The following is a 22413-nucleotide window of genomic DNA, read 5'->3' as shown; positions in this document are numbered from 1 at the left end:
CCCCTCCTCAACTCCAAGCCCTATCAGCTGAGATCCAGACCTCACTGAAGGGGTATGGCCACAGCCCACTGGTGTCAGGGCGGTCTCTGCAGTGCTGCACCACTGGAACTTGCTGGCAATCCCTGTCTGGGATCCTTGCTGGCAATGCCAGCTGGGGAAAAAGGTAGGTGTCTCAGGAGAGTCCCTCCATGACAAAAGTGCCAGGAGGTAGGGGTAGGGGAAGAAAGAGTGGGGCCTGCTGGCCGGCAGATGCTGCTGGGCACCACATACTGGAGGCGCTGGCCCTGGAAAAATGACCCACCTGCAGGAGCCTAGCCAAGAAGCAGAGCAAAACCAGGCAGAAAGACTGCTTGCTCCTGCAAAGTCTCTCCATCGCCCCCTACTTACAAAACTTAATACATATGCCAGTGTCAAAGGAAACATTTTTAGAGTAGGCAATTAAGAATGAATTTGTAGCAGAGATACAATAAATTGTTAACGGATATAGATGACATACAAAACTACAAGACAGAATGAAATCACCAGGGAAGAAGTACAGACACAGAAGAGAAGAGCAAAGGCCGAGTCCTGTGGGCTGTCTAACTTGAACATGTCAGGTAAGAGTGGAAGAACCTTTAGCAAAGGCTACTGAGAAGGAGCAGCCAAGATTGTGGTGGTGTGCTGGGAGCAAAGAGAATCTAAGAGAGAATAGGAGGAGAGGAACTGGAGAACATATTGACAATTCCTTTGTGAAATTTTGCTACAAAGAGGAACGGAGAAAAGGTGTAGTATCTGTTATAGGAAATGGGCCAAGAGGAGTTTGTTTTGAAGATGGGAGAAATAACCGCATGTTGTACAGTGATGGGAATAGTCCAGTAAAAACTGATGATGTTGGGGAGAGAATAGACTGGGGGGAGTGACACCCTGGAGATGATGGGATCTTGCACTTGAGTGCAGGATTCCTTTAGGGGGACATACCGGTAGTTCACCTACAGTAACAGGCAGGTAGCAGACGGGAGCATGAGTGGATGTGGTGGTGAAAGTCTGTGATGGTGGGAGTCTTCACTTCCATTTTTTTGGTGAAGTCAGAAGCAAGGAAGGGAGAGGTGGTGGGAAGGACTGAAGAGAGAAGATGTGAAATACTCATTTGGAAGAATGGCATAGACCAGGCAAAGTTAGCATTATTGAGCTGAGGGTGGTCAGCCTGGTTCCAGGGTTTCCTCCAGCCATTTGTGGTAGCATGCTGTAGATGGAGAATAGGGTCTACCCAGGGCTCTTATTTTACCGAGCAGATATGATGAGGTGACAGGGAGGTGAGGCAGTCAGTATACAAGAGACTGATGATAATGACTGCCCATGGAGTTTAAGCGAGCTTACTAGGGAAGGAGAATTCATCAAGGGAGGAAGATCTGGGTCAGAGGTACTGGTTGGATTACAGTTGATTTCAGGGCATTAGAGGGAGAAACCTGAAGATGCGAGGTGGCAGTCAGTGCAATCCTTGCACCTGACAAAGTCTAGGGTCTGATCACAGGCAGAGTGAGGGGCTGATGTAAGACAGAGGACAAGAGTGGGACTCATGGAGCCAAGAGAATGTTGGGATTATCTACCTGTAAACTGAAAGCTCCAAGAAGTGAGAGGGATACTGTTGGAGGGAGTTACTAAATTACACACTCTTGACAGATGAGAGAAGTGGGTGCCCTGTAGAGTAGCCCGCCCTAGCACTGCAGAGTGAGTACCTGTGGGATGCCGAGGGAGAGAACGAGCTCACTGTGAAAAGCATGAAGCAGAGAGGTCTCAATTGCTAGAGTGAGCCTAGTTTTGTGGGGGTAGAACTGAGTCTCAGGAGCCCTGGTGAGAGCACACTGAAAAGAAAACCTCCAAGGCAAGAGGGAGACACAAATTCTGAAAATGTACACAGCTTTGTAGCCACGAGGACATCCCAGCTCACCTGAGATGGGGTTAGATGAACTTCAAGAAGTCCCTCAGGTGGGAATGGGCAGGGCCCTGGGAGGGCAAACCCGTGCTGGAAGGAACTGCAAGGGGCTGCGTTCTTCCGCGGAAAGGCCCATTTCCAGGACCAGAGACCGTGCTGAGTCAGAGTCTGTCCCTGCCCTCAGTCTCGGTGCTGGCAAAAGAGGGAATTACAGCACTGAAGACGTCCGAGAATGTCCAGCTCTGTCATCTTTAAGGATGAGCAGGCAGATGAGCCAGACAGACTCCCAACCGTGGGCTACTCCAATAGGCCATGGAGGGACCTGATGCCGGTGGCATTCGGAGGCGACGGGTGCCAGGACTCCGGCTGACCGAGACTAAATATGTTACTTCGTCTTTCGTCCTACACCAAGGAACGGGCTCTAGGCCGCACTGTCGCCACGGCCTCCGGGGGAACTCAGACGTGCGCGACGAACCGGCTCGGAGTCCCAAAGCAGGGTGGGCAGTGCGGCCGCCGTCCCCGCCGGGTCCGGGCGGCGCGCGGCCTCAGGTTGGATCGCACCGCGCAGTTGTCGCCTGCGCCCGTCCTCAGCCAATCAGGAGCCTTCCTTCCGGCTTTCCCGCGAGTCGTCCTTTGGCCGGTCTCTTTCTTCTGCATCCTTGTTTCCTGCCGGCCCGTAGAGTCCGCGCGTAGGGTGCGTTTCCGTTTCCGGCGCTGTCCATGCGGGCCTGAGAAGTAGCAGTTGTGAACCCGGTAACGGCCGCGGGGTTGGGGAGGCGGCGGTGGTGGGCACCCGGGGACTGGGGCTCTGAGAGTTTTGCGAGTCGTGCTTGGCAAAGTCGGCCAGGACAGTCTTTGCCCCTGAAGAGCGCCTGAGGCGCTGGACCGGTCACACATAGTGCGTGCCGGAGTCTTGCTCCGAGGTCCTTGGGATGGCTGAATGAATTCGTGCGGAGAGCCCGAACCGGGTGGGGAGGTGGCAGGGAGAAGAGAGAGGTCGTTCCTTGGCGGGATAATCCTAGCAGGTGACTCAGACCTGGGCCACATCTGTTGATTCCATGTTGTGCTTTTCCCATCCCTCTCCCCGCCCCCCAAGAGAGGGAGAAAAGTGTCAGTACAAGTTTGGGAACAAAATGTAGTAGAGAAGAAAAATAACGTCCTGAAATCACATAGCTATTTAGTTTCAAAGCGTTCCCTAGAACTCGGCTCTCCTAACTCCTGGCTGGTGTTTCCTGACATGCTGGTATATGTGGACTTCTATTGGCGCTCGTGTGTGTCCGTGGGAAGTCTCTGACTGATCTCCTAAGTGCAGCCTTCTCATGTGGCCCTTTACTGCATGGCATGAAAGATACTAGTTTGGATTTCCTTCGCTAGTCGGATCACAGCTGTAGTCCTCTCTTGGCAAAATGCCTAGTACATCATAGGCAGGCACAAATATTTATTGAACTGAAATTAATTCAGTAACTTAACTGAGTGAAGTGACCTTTTTTTCCTTTTTTCTTAGTTTCTTTTTCTTTTTTAATTAGCCAAGTGCTCAGATTGTATACAGCCTGGTTTCCTAAAAAACCTCACTAATTCAGTGTTTCTCAATTTATGGGCCATGAATTCCTAGGACGCTCAGAAATCTTTGTAAGGGTTTCTGCAAATACATGTGGTCTCCAGGCATCATCCACAATCAACCATATCTCACACATCTAGATGTTACTATTTTTTTAAATGCATATAAATGATTATTGTAATTTAAAATTTTACAGAATCAACAGGTACTAAAAGTAACACATGTTATCATGTTGGAGGATTATTAAAATGCTTTAATTTGTTAAAATGTCTTAAAGATGGTTTAAGTTTGGAAACCACTTCATTAGTCCAACTGATATTTTGGGCTGAGCAGTCCAGTGTGGTAACTACTAGTCACATATGGCTATTTAAATTTAGAATGGAATTAATTAAAATTATATTCAATTTCAGTTTCTCAGTTTCACTGGGTCCATTTTAAGTTCTCAGAAGCCACATGTGGTAAGTGGCCACTGTGTTGAAAAGTATAGGTATAGAGTATTTCCATTATTGCAGAAATAGTGCTGATATAGACACTTAAGATGAATAAAAAGTAACATAAGCAGAAGGAACTAGCAAATCTAATTTATAGCATAACAGAGAAATGAAATTGGGAATAGTATTAAGCAATTTCTATCCTTGTTGCAGGAATACCTTATCTCTTCATAAAGAAATAAATGAAATTTGCTGTTTTTCCTTGGGTGTTTTCTGGATTGTAAAATGTTTCCCATATCCCTGCCTTATCAATGTAGGTTAGAGTTACCTGTGAATTGGCAAAAAGCCACTATGGAGACTAAGGACCAGAAGAAACACAGAAAGAAAAACAGTGGGCCCAAAGCTGAGAAGAAAAAGAAACGGCATCTGCAGGATCTCCAACTTGGAGACGAGGAAGATGCCCGGAAGAGAAACCCCAAAGCTTTTGCAGTCCAGTCTGCTGTGCGGATGGCTCGATCCTTTCACAGGTATGTTTAGCTGGAGTCTAGTTGTTCATTCCATTTGTTCTTTTTAAACAGTAGGAGCCTCCCCAGATGTTTGGATTCATGAGTCTTTAACAGCTTTGAAGGACATGAAGATGCATGCCATATTCCTTTTACTAAAATGTGAGCCTAGGTGACTCAGTTGGTTAAGCGTCCAGTTCTTGATCTCTGCTCAGGTCTTGATCTTGGGGTTGTGAGTTCAAGCCCTGCATTGGATCCATGCTGGGCATGAACCCTACATTAAAAAAATAAAAAAATAAAATGTGAGCAAGTAGTCTTTCCTATGGAAGCTGCCTTGCCTCCAGTATCTGCCCACTGATTGGCTTTTTTTGCCCAAGAGAAAAGCTTAAGAGTTTTTCTTTATAGAATTTCTTTGTTTGTGGGGCTCTTAGGTGGCTCTGTCGGTTAAGCATCTGACTCTTTATGTGAGTTCAAGCCCCATGTTGGACCCCACACTGCGCCTGGAGCCTTCTAGAAAGAAAGAAAGAAAGAATTTGTAAAATTTAAACAGTTTCTATGGTAATAGGTGTGCTTGTGTTTTTTTCTGGATATGTTTCATATAATATGTAGTAATAAATAGCTTTATTTAATGCATTCTTATTATATGCCAGCCATTGTACTTTAAACATTATTGAATTAAATTCTAATAGGAGAGCCAAAGTTAACTCCACAGCTCCTGCTGTTATTCATTATGATACACTGCCTGCATGTTTATCTTTTTTTTTTTAAACTAGTACAGTCAGCTAATAAAGCAATCAGATTTAAGGTGTGTATAGTTTTTAATACTCTATACTGTTGAAGTCAATCTGTTATATGTTTACTAAAGTGGTTATTTGGATTGGGTCTAGAAGTTAACAAGTTAATACTATCCATATTGTCTGTTCTGCTCTCTTTAAAATCTTTACTTATAAGGATGATGCCTTTTATATTTTGAAAGTGGATTTAATTTTTCTTTCTTTTTACAAATAGGACTCAAGATTTGAAGACAAAAAAGCATCACATTCCAGTGGTTGATCGAACTCCATTAGAGCCCCCACCAATAGTGGTGGTGGTGATGGGGCCTCCAAAAGTTGGAAAGAGCACTTTGATCCAGTGCCTCATTCGGAACTTCACCAGGCAGAAGCTGACAGAGATCAGAGGCCCTGTAACGATCGTGTCAGGTAGGAGGGTGCTACCCCAGGCGGATAGGGCATATGTCGTCTGAGGGATAGGCATGTCTTTGTTGAACATTCTGTTGGACTGGTAAATGTTAAAGTAATGTTCTCACTTCATATTACCTCTCTTGTACTAAATTGGCTATAGCTTCAAAAAAGGATAGATTCCCTGATATAATAATGATGTAGATGTATACCTAATTCTGACTGCTATATGGATTTGCCAGGTGTGTTCTCTGAGAGGTTTGGCAGGCCTGGGCAGCCTGGGTTGTTCATGGTGACAACCTTCATTTAACAGGGAGTGAGTATCTGCCGTGTGTCAGGCATACCTGCTTGCCCTCGTGAAGCCACATTGTTAGGAAAGTGAGGGAGATTTCCTCTCTTTTTCTGTGAGAAGTTGTCTGGTCTGGAAGATGGTGACCTTTCTGTTTGAGGGAAGATGAAATAAATTCCCAAATGGCAATGAAAGAATCTGAAATTTCTTTCCCCTTTTTTTTTTTTTTTTTAAAAAAGATTTTATTTTTAAGTAATCTCTCCACCCAACGTGGGGCTTGAACTCACAACCCCAAGATCAAGAGTTGCATGCTTTGGGCGCCTGGGTGGCTCAGTTGTTAAGTGTCTGCCTTCAGCTCGGGTCATGATCTCAGGGTCCTGGGATTGAGTCCCACATCGGGCTCCTTGCTTGGCAGGAAGCCTGCTTCTCCCTCTCCCTCTGCTGCTCCCCCTGCTTGTGCTCTCTCTCTCTCTCTCAAATAAATAAATAAAATCTTTAAAAAAAAAAAAAGGTACATACTCTACTGAGCCCCTGAAATTTCTTATTATAGCAATAATATAGTTGGATTGAGGCTTTTCTTTCTTCCTTTTTTTTTAAATTTTATTTTAAGATTTATTTATTTATTTTAGGGAGAGAGCACGCAAGAGCAAGTGGGGACAGGGGCAGAGGGAGAGAATATTTCAAGCACATTCCCCACTGAGCATGGAGCCCGGAGCCCCATGCAAGGCTCCATCTCAGGAACTGGAGATCATGACCTGAGCCAAAACCAAGAGCCAGATGCTTAACCAACTGAGCCACCCAGGTGCCCCAAAGCTTTTTCTTTATCATAAAGGCATTCCTGTCATTTTGACAGATTTCTTATTAATTTTTCTTTTTTTAAAGTAAACTCTTACCCCCATTGTGGGGCTTGAACTCCTGGCTTGGAGATCAAGAGTCGCATGCTCCACTGACTGAGATAGCCAAGCACCCCACTTTTATGTATGTATGTATGTATTTATGTATTTATTCTTCTATGTATGTATGTATTTATGTGTGTATGTATGTATGTATTTATGTATTTATTTATTGATTGATTGTAAACTCTACCCTAACGTGGGGCTTGAGCTCAACTTTAAGATCAAGAGTCACAGACTGATTCCTTTTAACTTAAGTTAGAACTAATGACTGTTCCATGAAGATTCTCTTGCATTATGTTTGAGGATGTTTTTAGCTACAGTGGGAATGTGGGGAACTTTGATAAAGATAGAAGTGTTGGCCTGCTGCTGAACAGCAGGGTCATGGTCATCGTGAAGCTTGCTTGTCTGCCCATTCCAGGCAGAATTTTACGTGTTTGGGCACTTTATTCATGTGGGTAAACTTCTGACATTATTTTAAAATTAGGGAACCTAGCAAAAAAACCAAGGTGGAATTTATTTTATCAGTTTTCTCCTATAAAAATGAACTTCTGGCATACTTGTGTAAGGGTATATGGTGCTTTACTGGATAGAATTTAAAATGGTAATTCGAGTAAATGGATATTTTTTTTTTAAAGTAAAATTTGGGGGTTGTGCCTGGGTGGCACAGTCAGTTAAACATCCGACTCTTGATTTAGGCTCAGGTCATGATCTCAGGGTCATGAGATCGGGCCCTGTGTGGGGCTCTGAACTCGGCGCAAAGTCTGCTTGAGATTTTCTCTCTCTCTCTTTCCCTCTCCCTCTGCTCCTCCCCCTACTAGCATGCTCTCTCTTTCTCTAAAATAAATAAATAAAATCTTAAAAAAAAAAATGAAATTGTTGTCTTTTCACTTACAGGTAAAAAGCGCAGACTCACCATTATTGAATGTGGGTGTGACATTAACATGATGATTGATCTGGCTAAAGTGGCAGATTTGGTAAGTCAGTGGGGGCAGTGTGAATTTCTGATGAGGACTTAACAGCAGTGTGGTATATTATTTATCTCATGTTGAAGGAAAGAAAGGCTTATGATTATTAAAGGAATGGTGAATATAATCAGGGATACCATAGATGTGTTTGAATTGATGATTATGATAATACTGTTATAATAAGAATGGAATATGCACAGTGAAATGTCTCAAATCTACAAGCGAATTACAGAAAAACCTTTAACATAGTTAAGATATACATACAGACAGACATACAGACATACAAATATGTAAGTAGTGAGACCATTTCTTGAATCCTTACTAGGCACTGTGCTAACAGCTTTCTAGAAATTTAGTTCATCAAATCCCCCAGTATGCCTTAGAGGTAAGTAGGTATTATCTCCAGTTTACATAGGATGAAATTGAGTCCCTAGAAGTTAAGTAGTTTCTGAGTATAGGAACTCTGCTCTTGGTGGTGCCAGAAACTCCAGTTCTTAATGATTATGACAAAATAAGTTCATGAATTGCTTTTGAGAAGTTGTCAGAGTTTATAATAGAAAATCTAGACAGTACACAACATATGGAAATTGTGCAACTTTGATTGCATTTAATGGTAATGTTCATTAATTATATTTTAAGTTAACAAAAATAAATCTAAGAAAAAAATAAAGCCATATTGATTAGGAAGAGTGGGGTAACAGAGGCCGTTTTTTGTTTGTTTTTTTGTTTCAACAATTTCTGGAAAGCTGTTTGGTGACATGAGCTACAGATTTTAACCTTTGGCCCATGAAGTGTCCTAAAATATAAAATAAAAGGTAATTTAATGTAGATGTTAGAGCTGTGCCATTCTAATATCAGAAAACTAAATGCCATTCAAATTTTGAACATGTAATGCTATACTATTAATAAAAATAAGTGTGTCATTGTCAACATAAAATAGTATAAACTAATTAAATCTCGTGTTTTGAAATGATTACAGTAGTTTAGCATATGAATCATTGGTTCCTTTTTTATGTAAAATATACCAAGTCCCTAATTTTAAAAGCATAGACATATTAAGAAAGATGTCTTTCGGGGCGCCTGGGTGGCTCAGTTGGTTAAGCAACTGCCTTCGGCTCAGGTCATGATCCTGGAGTCCCGGGATCGAGTCCCACATCGGACTCCCTGCTCAGTGGGGAGTCTGCTTCTCCCTCTGATCCTCCCCCTCTCATGCTCTCTGTCTCCCATTCTCTCTCTCAGATAAATAAATAAAAAAATCTTTAAAAAAAAAAAAAGAAAGATGTCTTTCATATACATCTTTTTAAGACTTAAAAAGGAACCCATGCATTTGGTAAAATATTCAAACTGTATTATAGAGTACAATGCATGTTTTCTCTTTCCTGCTATGACCCCTAGTCTCTCAGTTTCCCTCAAAGCAATATTCTAGATATGTATATAAATTCATATGCAACCCTTTTAAAGCATACACTATTTATTATACATTCTGTTCTGTACTTTGCTTTTTTTTTTCACTCAGTATGTCTTAAAAGTATATAAGTACTATAGCTCAACCTCGTTCTTTTTAAGTATTCTGTTGCATGTACCATAATTTTTTAACTTGTTTAAAAATGTTGATTGCTCTGCTCTGGGTTGTCATAAAGCCTCCTAAGTCACAGCAAAGGCATGTACATACATGAATTTGTGTGTATTTGCACGTGTGTGCTTTGAAGGAATAATACAGGCTTCATTTATCTTTAGTTGACAAGATTGTCAGCTAAGGGGCTGTTGCTACCTATTCTTCTGTTCCTACAATGAATTGCTTGGCCCGTGGCACTCTATGGTGTCAAATGGGATATAGGGCTATTCCACTTCCAGCCGCTCACCTTCAACCTGTTCAGGGGCGTGGAAGAACTCTGCTGCCAGCTTGGCCTGTGGTCTGCAGTGGCTGCTGTACTTTCTTGCAGTGCTCAGTGGCCCACCGTCATGTATTTTGTGGTTTAGGATTATGAATGTTCCTTAGTTTAACCAAAGATAAGTGTTTCTGATTCTGTTTCTGTGTGTGTGTGTGTGTGCGTTTCAATTAGCTACAGAAAGATGAGAACAGAGATGTCTTTAATATATTAAAACTAGAAGTATCCAGTAGTGAACTCTGAAATTATTTTGCATGTTTGAAGAGTCAAAAATCTTAAAAATTGGTCTTATATGCTTATATTTTCTTATAGATTAGCATTCCTTTCAATTCTAAACTGATAGCTTTTTTTTTTTTTTTTTTTAGTTTCTGAGCAAATGCATGTTATAAATTAGCATAAGATAGAGCTTTCCTACTATATACCAGCAAAAAACTTTTTTTTTTCCCTGTGAGAAGACTGAAACAAAAATGTTTAGTTTTCTTACATTTTTGGTATTTTTCACTGATTACCACTTCATCCCATTTTTTGGATGTCAGAGATCTGTTGCTTGGTTTTCTTGTTAGAGACCTGTTATTTGGCCTAAAAATACCTTACAAAAATTTTTATTTCTTGAAGTGAGAACTTTCCAGGTGAGGGCGAGGGCCAAATTAGACCCAACTTTTTCTGAGTTATTTCTTTTTTTTTTTTTTTTTTTTAAAGATTTTATTCATTTTTTTTGTCAGAGAGAGAGAGCACAAGCGAGGGGAGTGGCAGGCAGAGCAGGTAGAGGGAGAAGCAGGCTCCCTGCCAAGCAAGGAGCCCGATGCGGGACCCGATCCCAGAACCCTGGGATCATGACCTGAGCCGAAGGCAGACGCCCAACCGACTGAGCCACCCAGGCGTCCCTGAGTTATTTCTAATACATCCAAATTCTTGAAGTGGAAATTTATATTGTGGTGGATATTGTCTCATGGTTGCCTTTTAGAGAAAGTCAAAGGGTGGCATTTTCTCTGTCACGATGATCCCTAAGTAATCATTTGATTTAGTCCAGATTAGGAGTTGGCAAACTTTTTCTGTAAAGGGCCAGATGGTAAATATCTTAAGCTTTGCGGGTCATAGTTTCTTTTGCCACTGCTTAACCTTGTTGTTGTAGTGCAAACACAGGTGTAGACAATACATAAATTAATATGGCTGTGTTCTAGTAAAACTTTAGTTATAAAACAGGTCATGGGTCAGATTTGGCCCATGGACTATAGTTTGTTTATGGTCTCTTTTGAGTAGCTTCCTTGAGTAATTGTGTTTTCTGTTTTAGGTTTTGATGCTTATAGATGCCAGCTTTGGGTTTGAAATGGAAACATTTGAGTTTCTAAACATCTGTCAAGTACATGGCTTTCCCAAAATTATGGGCGTTCTCACTCACTTAGATTCCTTCAAGCATAATAAACAACTGAAGAAGACAAAGAAGCGATTAAAACACAGGTTCTGGACAGAAGTCTACCCGGTAGGAAGAGAATTAATTATTGAATACTAACACTATAATCTTTAAAAAAAATAGGTTGAGTAGGAGAGATTAATAAGCATCCCTTCAGGATTCACCTTTGGAATTTCTTTTATATATCTGTTCATAGTCCCTGCAGTATTTCCTCAAAATAGTCTGTATTTCAGAACTCTTGGTGTGTCTCATTTGTCTCTGTAGCCGCCCCCAGCACCAGGCAATACCTGTCTCTAAATGTTTTAGATTTGTGATTATTTAATAGAGTTTGTCTGAAGTTTCTCGTAGTTACAGGACCAGGAACTATAGCACACACGTACTGCCAGTCCACTCTCCCCTGCATACTGCTGTGGCCCATTGGTCATAGAAGTTTTTCTGTGCCCAGGAGCCTCACTGTCCTCCCTGTGCAGTACTCTAGACAGATGCCACTGCTTGACTGGAGAGCAATCTTGAAGCTAAATGTATTTGCAGTTCTGCCTCTACTAAGCCCTAACAAGAGTACTGAAAGAAGGCAGAGAAGTTTGGGAAGCACTGATAAGTGGTTTTCTAGAAGTCTCCCTTAGGATTGCTTCTTATTTAGAGGTCTTTATTTTGATATAGTATTGACAAGAATTTAATTGAAATTTAATTTTTTGCTTTTTTAATGTTTAGGGTGCCAAGCTGTTCTACCTTTCTGGAATGGTACATGGAGAATATCAAAACCAAGAAATTCACAATCTGGGCCGTTTTATTACAGTTATGAAGTTTAGGCCTCTTACATGGCAAACTTCTCATCCTTATATCCTAGCAGACAGGTAAAAAGTACATGTAAAGTTTTTCTTTTCTGGCCTGTATATTTCAAAGCTACAAAGGTCAGAAAAAGAACAGTAATAGAGCTTATTTTGTTCTTATTTTTGAATAATGAGGGAGAAATGTAGTTGGTGGAAAATATCTCCTTTTTTTGTATCATTACCTAAAGATGCTGTGGCTTCAGGAGTAAAGTATGAAATGTTTAGAAAAAATGTGAGGATTTTGAAGCATTTAAGGCTACACGATATGGTCCTATCCTGCTTTTTCAACCTTAATCTTCAGTGATAACTGTCTTTGGACCGTGGTGCTCTAGTCACCCAGATGTGCCCTTGTGCTTTCTTTTCTTTATGTTTTTTCCATATTCTTTTCTCAGCCTGGAATCCCTTTCTCTACTTGCCAGAATCCAGGACACACCAAAAAACCCAGATCAAAGCTTAATCTTCTTCCATAAAGGGTTTTTCTGGATATGTTTTCATCTCTTCCTTAACCCCAGGTGCACGTTATTTCCCATTTCTGGTATTTTACTCACAGAATGTATATTACGTAGAGCCTAAGAGCAGTGCAATCATGTGTTTGCTTCTTTTCCTTTGGGAGATGGTGAACTACACTTCCTTATTTCTGTATTTCCTATAATTTTCTAAACAACGTGTTTAGTGAACTAGTGAATTTGATCAGTCTTTGACACGTGAAGGGAGGTACAAAAACTTTGACATTTATTTCTGCCTTACGATTGGGTTTTATTTTTCTAGGATGGAAGATTTGACAAACCCAGAAGATATTCGAACAAATATCAAGTGTGACCGAAAGGTGTCTCTTTATGGATATTTAAGAGGAGCACACTTGAAAAATAAAAGCCAAATTCATATGCCAGGTATCCTTTTGTTGTAAAATTTACCAAATTTGTAGAACCCTTGGGATGAGTTACTTCATTTCTCAGGAAAAATGAAAAATGGCCAAATAAGATAGAGCCACAATGCCAGAAATTTTAAGACTAACTGAGCTCTTCCTCAGCTAGCAAAGGTGTTGAGTTGACCAAATCCCTTCTGTTCTGATGACATTGGTTAGCTAGAGAGGCAGAGTGCCATGACAAACGATATCCTTGTGGTTGAAGCCTTCCAACTGTGGGCTGTTTTTGTTGACAGTTGATACACTTACAGCTGAAGCCATCTTCCTCTATCTGTCTTCCAGGTGTAGGAGATTTTGCTGTGAGTGATGTCAGTTTCCTCCCGGACCCCTGTGCCCTTCCTGAACAACAAAAGAAGCGCTGCTTAAATGAGAAGGAGAAGTTGGTTTATGCACCTCTCTCTGGAGTTGGTGGTGTCCTATACGACAAAGATGCTGTCTATGTCGATCTTGGTGGCAGCCATGGCTTCCAAGAATCGGTAAGAGGAAAGTGACAGGAAGTAATGTAGTCAGCTTTTATATACTGAAGCTTTTTATCTTTATTTGTAGTTATGGTAAAAGCTACAATGTATATTGTAAATATACAGAATACCAATTGCACTAAGCAGAAAGTAAAATACATGTTCTCCATTCTGTTGCCAAGACACACAGGGGAAGGGGCGCCTGGGTGGCTCAGTCGTTAAGCGTCTGCCTTCAGCTCACGTCATGATCCCAGGGTCCTGGAATTGAGTCCCACATCGGGCTCCCTGCTCGGCGGGAAGCCTGCTTCTCCCTCTCCCACTCCCCCTGCTTGTGTTCCCTCTCTTGCTGTCTCTCTCTCTCTGTTGAAAAATAAATAAAATCTTTAAAAAAAATAAAAAATAAAAAGACACACAGGGGATCCTAGGTCTTCTAGTGTGAACATTGCAAGCAGTTTGGTGCTTGTACTTCCTGTCTTTCTTTATACAAGCATACCTCATTTTATTGTGCTTCGCTTTATTGCATTTCACCAATATTGCCTTTTTTACAAATTGAAGTTCGTGGCAACCCTATATTGAACAAGTCTATCGGTGCCTTTTTTCCAACAGCATTTGCTCACTTTGTGTCTGTGTCACATTATGTTAATTCTCACAATATTTCAAATGTTTTCATTATTATTATATTTGTTACAGTATCTGTCATAAGTGATTATCACTGAAAGCTCAAATAATGATTAGCATTTTTAGCAATAAAGTATTTTTTAATTAAGGTATGTACATATTTTTTAGACATAATGCTATTGCACACTTAATAGACTACAGTATAGTATAAACATAACTTTTATATGCACTGGGAAACCAAAAAATTTCATTTGACTTGCTTCGTTGTGGTGTTTTAGAACTGAACCCACAATATCTCTGAAGTATGCCTATACAGTATCTGTGTTTTCTAGCTCTCTTTGCTTTCTCTTTTTATTTTTCTCTCTAAACATATGCATATTTATCTAAATTATATTATGTATAATTAGAGGATTAATATTACATGTAAATACCATGTATTTGTATACATATAGATGGTCTTTGTGTGTCTGTGAGAGAGAGAGAGAAGTAATATTTATTTTATTTTTTTTAAAGATTTTATTTATTTATTTGAAAGGGAGAGAGGGCTAGAGAGAGAACACGAGAGAGAGAGCATAAGCAGTGGGGAGGGGCAGAGGGAGAAGCAGGTCTCCCCTGCAAGCAGGGAGCCTGATACAGGGCTCGATACCAGGACCCCAGGATCATGTCCTGAGTTGAAGGTAGATTAACTGACTGAGCCACCCAGGTGCCCCATAATATTTCTTATATGGGCTCCAACTTTAAATGCTCTTGCAACTTTTGGGGGGCACCTAAGAATACATGATTCCATTTTTCCCTGTTAGTATTTGTAGAGCTGCTTTGGTCTTTTTTACAGCTGTGTGGTATTTCGTTGTCTGGATAAATTTTATTTATTGAACCAACCCTTGGAAATCTGTGGGGAGGTCACCCCTAGCTTCCCCTGGTTTGAACATTGCTGCAGTTAGCACTCTCAAGCATGCAGTTTTGGTCACTGGGAGGGATCTTTCTATGCAGTAAATTCCTTGAAGTGAAAATTTTGAATCAAAGGCAGCAGAATTTTTTTTAAATGAACCCCAGATTTTCATTTTGTTTATTCTGCAATGGAATTTTATTGGGCAAACTAAACGTTTTGTGTAGCATTGGCACTTAAGGTTTTTCTAGCTAAGTATTTAGGTTATCAGGTTGTATACTCCATGAACTTTGGAAAAGTTTAATGAAGACAGAGGTCAATTTTAGACTAAGATTTTTTTTTTTTTTTTGAGGCAATAAGAAATGTTTTCAGAAACTATGTTATGTTTAGGATAATTTTGAGAAACTGATTGAAACCAGTATGTGGCTCTTCCGAATTCTTGTGTGTTCCTCACTTTCCCTTTCTTGGTGGCCTTGACAGGACGAGGTGAGGCCCACTCATGAACTGGTACAAAGTCTCATTTCCACCCATTCCACTATCGATGCCAAGATGGCTTCAAGTAGAGTGACACTTTTTTCGGATTCCAAACCACTGGGGTCAGAGGATATAGATAATCAAGGGTAAGTTTGCCATTTTTTTGTTTTTCATAAAAAAATATTATATTACAGAAGATTATATCACCTATCATTCTGCCATCAATACACCTTTTGGTGGGATTCATTCCAGGTTTTTTTGCTTTGCTATATATATATATACATATGTTTCTGAGGGCTTTTCAGTTATGTGACCTTACATGGAGGTATTCTTGAAATATTATACAGGATTCAGTTTTTAGCAAACCCAGAATATTCCTCAGATATCACAAAATGTTTTCTATAGGTTGCTTTTGATTCTTAGGAGACCTGAGGCCACTTGGCTTTCTTTTAGTGGCCAAATACTAGTATAAGCAGAGTAAGGAAGCTTGTTCAGGTGGTTGTTGAGAAGCTACATATCTTATCTCTTAGAGTTTTCCTTAGACTGTGTTGTAGTATGTCCTGGGTCAGTATCCACTAATGTGTAGCTTATTTGAATTATTTTTAGTCTGGGTTGGGAATTTGTATATCTTATACATAATGAGTGTTTTGGTTTTATTTAGTGATTTATGTGTGATTCCCAATAAAAATCAGTCTGAAAATGATTGAAATTATCTAGTTTATAATTTATTATAAATGTATACAAAGTAAAATTTTTTGGAAAAATTTATCTGCTGCCCTCTAATTAGCAGATGGTATAGATGATAGTTAAGTACAGTATTCTTAATATATTAGCTGGCATTCTTTAACAGGAAGCTCTTAACTTCCACCCCTTTATTTTAATATCACTGTTGACTAATTGACTTTTTAAAAAATTCCATTTGTTTTTATCCTATTACTATCATTCTTTCTGTTGCCTAGATTATCCCTTCATTCTGTCTCCTGTGTCCTTTTGGCACTTCCCTATTAGCCTTTGAGCATTTCCTGACTTTATGACACAACAGGATGTTCCAGGCTTAACTTTGTATTTTCCTGGCTTTGGATCTGGAATCAGTCATTTAAGGATCATCTATTTCAAGCTTGGAAATGATCAGTCTTCTAAAATATTGATCAAACACTCACTTCCCTATAGAGCAATTTTTCCCTAATGTTAGACTTTTTGTTTTTTAAAGGTTACCTCTTTATAAGTTCTTTGGAAGAAAGGTGTTAGGGAATTGTGCTTGAGTTTGCTCAGTATCTCTCCCAGTATTTATCAAATCATTTCTTTCTATGCTATGTTATTTAAAACCATTCCTTGAGGGCGCCTGGGTGGCTCAGTTGGTTAAGCGACTGCCTTCGGCTCAGGTCATGATCCTGGAGTCCCTGGATCGAGTCCCGCATCGGGCTCCCTGCCGAGCAAGGGAGCCTGCTTCTCCCTCTGACCCTCCCCCCTCTCACGTGCTCTCTCTCTCTCATTCTGTCTCAAATAAATAAATAAAATCTTAAAAAAAAAAAAAAACAAAACAAAAAAAAACCAAACCATTCCTTGATATTATCTTCTGTTTGCCTAAGTATTGAACTTGCCATGTCTAGAGTAGCCAGTTACTGTACAAATTGAGTTATTTTGCATTTACTTGGTCATATAGGCAGTGGATGCCAAAAGAGGAAAAGCAGATGGATTTGAAAACTGGCCGAGTGCGTCGGAAAGCCATTTTTGGAGATGAAGATGAGTCTGGAGATAGTGATGACGAAGATGATGAAGAAATGTCTGAAGGTGACAGGTTGGACGATAGCTCTAGTGATGATGAAACAGAAGAGGAGGCAGATGCCGAAATGACGAATACGGTGTATGCGACGGGCAGACGTGTCAAACGGCAGAGACTCGAGGAGATGGAAGAAGACCTCGAGGTGGACTTGCCAGCATTTGCTGACAGTGATGATGATCTCGAGAGGAGCTCAGAGGAAGAAGGAGAAGCAGAGGAAGCCGGTGGAAGCAGTGAAGGAGACGACTCCCCTTCAGGAGAGAGGGTTATTTCAGAATCTAAAGTTGTTGGAGACAGTAGTAAAGCAGGACTTGTACAAACTAATGGTTTGAGTAACAGCTTGAATTTGGAGAAAGCAGCCCTCACCACTTCAGATTCAGGCCATTGCACAGCTGAAGAGGCATTTGCATCTGAAGATGAAACTGAAGAAAGCTCCTGTCTCAGTACAGAGGATGAGGATTCAGAAAATGAAGAGGTTATTAGAAAAAAGTTTCCAGAGTCTTTTCAAGTGACCGGTGGTCAGAGACTGGGGTCAGAGAACTTAACTGATGAGACCAGTGATGTGGAAGACTTACTCAAAGAGGAAGAAGATTACAAGGAAGAAAACAACTATTCCACAGAAACTTCAGGTATGCTTAAATTTAGTGTAACTGTTGTTATAAACTTGGCACTGGAAATGTTCTACAAATAGAATGTCTACATTTGGGAGTCTGCTGTTTTGGAGATTTTGTTAACTTTTCAAATATTGCACTCAAGGATTTGAGGATGAATGAGCAGTGAGCTCAAGGCAGAAAGGACAGATAAACACACTTAACCTGTGTTGGCGTTGGTCCTTCCAGGCGCCCTCAAGTGGAAGGAAGACCTTTCCAGGAAGGCAGCTGAGGCCTTTCTGAGGCAGCAACAGGCAACTCCAAACCTTCGAAAGCTTATTTATGGCACAGGTAAGAGAGCTCTGGTTCAGATCTAGAAACGTTTTAGTTTCTTAGACCATTTTCTGGAAGGGAGATGAGGAAATTGGTTGGAGGATTTGGGTGGTACTTTTGAAATCCATATGATATCGTTGGCTGTCGTAGTTTATATGTAGCAGATGTTTTTAATCATCAGCTCATGGGTTTGCCGTAGAACTTTTGACGAGAATACTCTCCGTTATGTCATTTTATATCCTCTATCCAAAGTCCTTCAGGACATTTTTTTGGGTAGAATTTAGTGCCAGAAAAGAACAAAGTGGTGCATTTTATATTGGGGTCCCAGTTACTATGTGATTAGAACAAGGCCAAAGGAGTATATGGGAGCTAGGAGCATTGAATCGAAAGGTTGGTGTGTGCTGATTTCCATTCGGGTTTTGCCTAAGTACTCTTTTTTTTTTTTATGTTATGTTAATCACCATACATTACATCATTAGTTTTTGATGTAGTGTTCCATGATTCATTGTTTGCATATAACACCCAGTGCTCTTTAATACCCATCACCAGGCTAACCCATCCTCCCACCCCCCTCCCCTCTAGAACCCTCAGTTTGTTTTTCAGAGTCCATCGTCTCTCATGGTTCGTCTCCCCCTCTGATTCCCCCCACTTCACTCTTCCCCTCCTGCTATCTTCTTCTTCTTCTTTTTTTTTTTTTAACATATATTGTATTATTTGTTTCAGAGGTACAGATCTGTGATTCAACAGTCTTTCACAATTCACAGCGCTCACCATAGCACATACCCTCCCCAATGTCTATCACCCAGCCACCCCATCCCTCCCACCCCCCACCACTCCAGCAACCCTTAGTTTGTTTCCTGAGATTAAGAATTCCTCTTATCAGTGAGGTCATATGATACATGCCTTTCTCTGATTGACTTATTTCGCTCAGCGTAACACCCTCCAGTTCCATCCACGTCTTTGCAAATTTGCCTAAGTACTCTTAGTGATTAGAGACTCAGCAGTCTTCAAGAGGAACTCTTTATGCTAATTAAAAGCTCTGCCTTTAAATGTCCCTTTCTTTCCATAACCCACAGCGTTCTGTCTCCTCCCTGAACTCTTTGCTGCTTTCTTGTAGGAGGGCCTAGGTCCTCCAGACACATTGAGCAGTAGTTCCCTGGCCTTTTCTCTTTCTGTAGCTGATGCACTCAGGGACACCACCATACCGACCACAAACAGGGACCCATAGTCCCAGGTCCTTTAGGGTGAAGATTTGTTCTCACTTTTTCATCATGGTGGTCTCTTTAGTGACAGAGGATAATGAAGAAGAAGATGGTGATACCAGGGAAGAACTTGGAGGGTTGTTTCGTGTCAGCCAGCCTTCAAGAGAGTGTAAACATAAGCTTGACTCTTTGGACTGCTCCAGATTTCATGTGGAGGCACCCCATGATTGGGATTTAGAAGAGGTAAGGCTGAATATGAATCTATGTTTCACTTCTGAGGCAATTAGGGAATTGTTCTAAAAGAAGATTATGTGATTTCAGTATTTCCTGCCTGTTACTAGCTTTTCATTTTTGTGAGATAATAGGACATTCCCCCAGATATTGGACTGCATCCTAAGCAATAATGTGTTTTGAGTTTAGGCAGACTCTGTGCATGTGTTATGGAGAAATGGAAAATGGATAGTAGTGTTAATCTTTATTTTGAAGCATTGCACATAATTTTTCATATATTTGAAATATTTTGTGTTTTATAACTAGGATATACCTCATGTCCCTGAGTTAACATTTATAATTTCTACTGTTTGTAAACAAAAAAATCCATGATACTGGTAAATTTTCTTCCCCTGCTCACCACTCTTCAGTCCACTGGAGTTCATTGAGTTCTCAAACTTGCCAGGCTTAATACCATCTTAGACTTCTTGCCCCTCAGTTTTCTCTTCTGGAATGTTCTGACGTTCTTAAGGCTGGCTTCTTTTGATCATTCAGTTTTGCTTAAATATCACTCCTTAGGCCTGATCACTATCATATTACTTAATTTAATTCACTGAGTAGCACTTAAGCACTTTATGAGATTTTAGGTAACTTTTTTTTGCAGTAAAATTTCATACAGATTATAGAAAACCACATAAAAACAACAGTTTAAAGTAATGGATTACTAGGTGAGGACCCATGTAACCACTGTGTGTCCATCCCAGTCATAGTCCTGTCCTCCCTGCAGAAGGAACCATGACTCTTATGGTAATCATTTCCTACTTTTCTTCATAATTTCATCCTCCAAGTTTGTACTATAGGTTAGTTTTATCAGATTTTGGGGGGGTTAGTTTTCACTCTGCCTTTTCAGTCTCTTAATCTACAGTCCCCTCCATCCATCTCTTTTTTTCCCATATATTTTATTTGTTTAAGAAACTGTTTGATGTGTAGAGTTTCTCATATTCTGGTTTTTCTGGATTGCATTGCATCCTTCTGTGCAGTTTATCAGGCTCCTCTCTTCTGTATTTCCTGTAAAATGGTGCAGAGCAATACCAATAGAACTGTCTGTGATGATGGAAATGATCTATCGATCATTGAGCTGTCCAGTGTGGCTACTTGTGTCTCTTGAGTACTTTAAGTGTAGCTAGTGAGACAGAAGAACTACATTTTTAATTTAATTTTAGTTTTATTTAATCTTAATTCATTAGAATTTAAATAACCATGTGGTTGTAGCTACCCTATGGACAGCACATCTAGAAATTTGATTAGATTTAGGTTTGATTTTTTTTTTTTTTTTTTTTGGGGGGGGAAGACAGCTTCCTAAATGGTGGCACATAAAATCATCTTATGATGTTAAAATCTGTTGATCCTCAATGCCTAGATCCATTAACTTATTAAGGATGTAAAATGGTGAGATTCTGTTCAAATTGCTCTTTATTTATTATCTGGAATACTTCTATAAAGAAAACTTTCCCTCATCAACTATTTGGTTACTTAGTTCCATATAAGTAGGATAAATACTTGATTCTTTTTATTAGTTTTCAGAATGATTCTCCAAATGTGACTTTTTCTTTTTTAAGTATCATTTTGAACTCACAGACTTTAATATTGAGTGTTTCCTTCCACTGAACTTGTCATCCTTATGGATACTCCTATTATCCCATTTCTGGCCAGTGGGAGTCTCTTTAAGTTGGATCCTAAATTCTTTTGACATGATCCTAATAGTCTTTGATTGCTTCTTTGCCATCTGATATGATGAGGTATTCCAGGATCATCTTCTACATTTCTGATGCCAGACTAGGAAGCAGCTATAAGAAGTCCTGATTTCTTTTAGTACAAAATGGTATTTCAGCATCACAATCTAGGCATAGGAGTACACACTGCTATGGACTGGTCATTGTTTCTAGGCCTTTCAGTGACCAAAGCTAGAATTCATACAGTTATTTCCAATTCAGATTCAGAACTGCAGAGTTCTTATTTAACCTCTTTTATTTTACTTTTTTATCTCTGTTTTTCCACTGGGGAATTAATTCCGTTTGACTTTCAAGATGATGAAATTAGAATCACTCATTTGCTTTACCCCACTTATGTACAAAATAGTGTCAGAATAACATTATGCATGTTACTATTAATATGATTACTGAAAACAGAGTTTTTCCCCCTCATATGTTCCCCCATTTTCTTTTTCCAAAAGTGGCTACACAGGTTTACATTCCCACCAGCAGTGTATGTGGTTTCTGATTTCTCTACATCCTTACCAACACTTGTTATTACTATTATTATTATTATTATAGCCATTCTGTTGGTGTGAAGTAGTATCTTATTATAGTTTTGATTTGCTTTTCTCTGATAGCTAATGATATTGGGCACCTTTTCATGTGCTTACTGGCCATTTGAAGAAATGTCTATTCATATGGTTTGCCCATTTTAAAAATTGTGTTTTTTTTGTCATCGAGTTGTAAGAGTTGTTTATATATTCAATTTGTCAGATATATGATTTACAAATATTTTCTCTCATTCTGTAGGTTGTCTTTAAAGTGCAAAATTAAAATTTTTTTAAAAAGATTTTATTTATTTATTAGAGAGAGAGTGTGTGAGAGACAGCATGAGCGGGGTTGGGGAGCTAGAGGGGCAGAGGGAGAGGGATAAGAAGTCTCCCCACTGAGCAGGGAGCCAAGTGTGGGGCTCGATCCCAGGACCCTGGCATCATGACCTGAGCCGAAGGCAAACGTTTAACCGACTGAGCCACCCAGGCGCCCCAACAAAGTTCTAAATTTTAATGAGGTTTAACTTATTTATATTTCTGTTATTTCTGTGTTTGGTATCATATCTAAGAAACCATTGCCAAATCGGAGATCATGACGCTTCACTCTTACGTTTTCATCTAATAGTTTTATAGTTCTTACATTTAGGTCATTGATCCATTTCAAGTTAATTTTAGTATTTGGTATGAGATAAGTTCAACTTCATTCTTTTGCCTGTAGATATCCAATTGTCCTAGCACCATTTGTTGAAAAGACTGTTCTTTCCCCACTG

The 22413-nt window shown here is 40.0% G+C and overlaps 1 protein-coding gene across 3 annotated transcripts in view; it reads left to right on the top strand.

Moving 5' to 3' along the window:
- The first annotated feature begins 2543 nt into the window (after positions 1-2543).
- BMS1 (BMS1 ribosome biogenesis factor) overlaps positions 2544-22413 on the top strand; it is a 43630-nt gene continuing 23760 nt past the window's right edge. For 2 of the 3 annotated variants that reach the window (XM_032432429.1, XM_032432428.1), the window contains exons 1-13: positions 2589-2665; positions 4219-4428; positions 5413-5603; positions 7662-7741; positions 10913-11101; positions 11744-11886; positions 12255-12374; positions 12631-12752; positions 13070-13263; positions 15230-15369; positions 16887-17632; positions 17843-17944; positions 19214-19371. In XM_032432429.1, coding sequence (XP_032288320.1) covers positions 4253-4428; positions 5413-5603; positions 7662-7741; positions 10913-11101; positions 11744-11886; positions 12255-12374; positions 12631-12752; positions 13070-13263; positions 15230-15369; positions 16887-17632; positions 17843-17944; positions 19214-19371 — 2361 coding nt within the window. In that variant the 5' untranslated portion in view covers positions 2589-2665; positions 4219-4252. Of the gene's footprint in view, positions 2666-4218; positions 4429-5412; positions 5604-7661; positions 7742-10912; positions 11102-11743; positions 11887-12254; positions 12375-12630; positions 12753-13069; positions 13264-15229; positions 15370-16886; positions 17633-17842; positions 17945-19213; positions 19372-22413 lie in introns of all 3 variants that reach the window. The other variant, XM_032432430.1, reaches the window with a different exon arrangement.

This window comes from Phoca vitulina, unplaced genomic scaffold (genome assembly GCF_004348235.1).
Source record: "Phoca vitulina isolate PV1807 unplaced genomic scaffold, GSC_HSeal_1.0 scaffold48, whole genome shotgun sequence".
In the NCBI taxonomy this organism is placed as follows: domain Eukaryota; kingdom Metazoa; phylum Chordata; class Mammalia; order Carnivora; family Phocidae; genus Phoca; species Phoca vitulina.
This window is presented reverse-complemented; position numbering and strand designations above follow the sequence as displayed.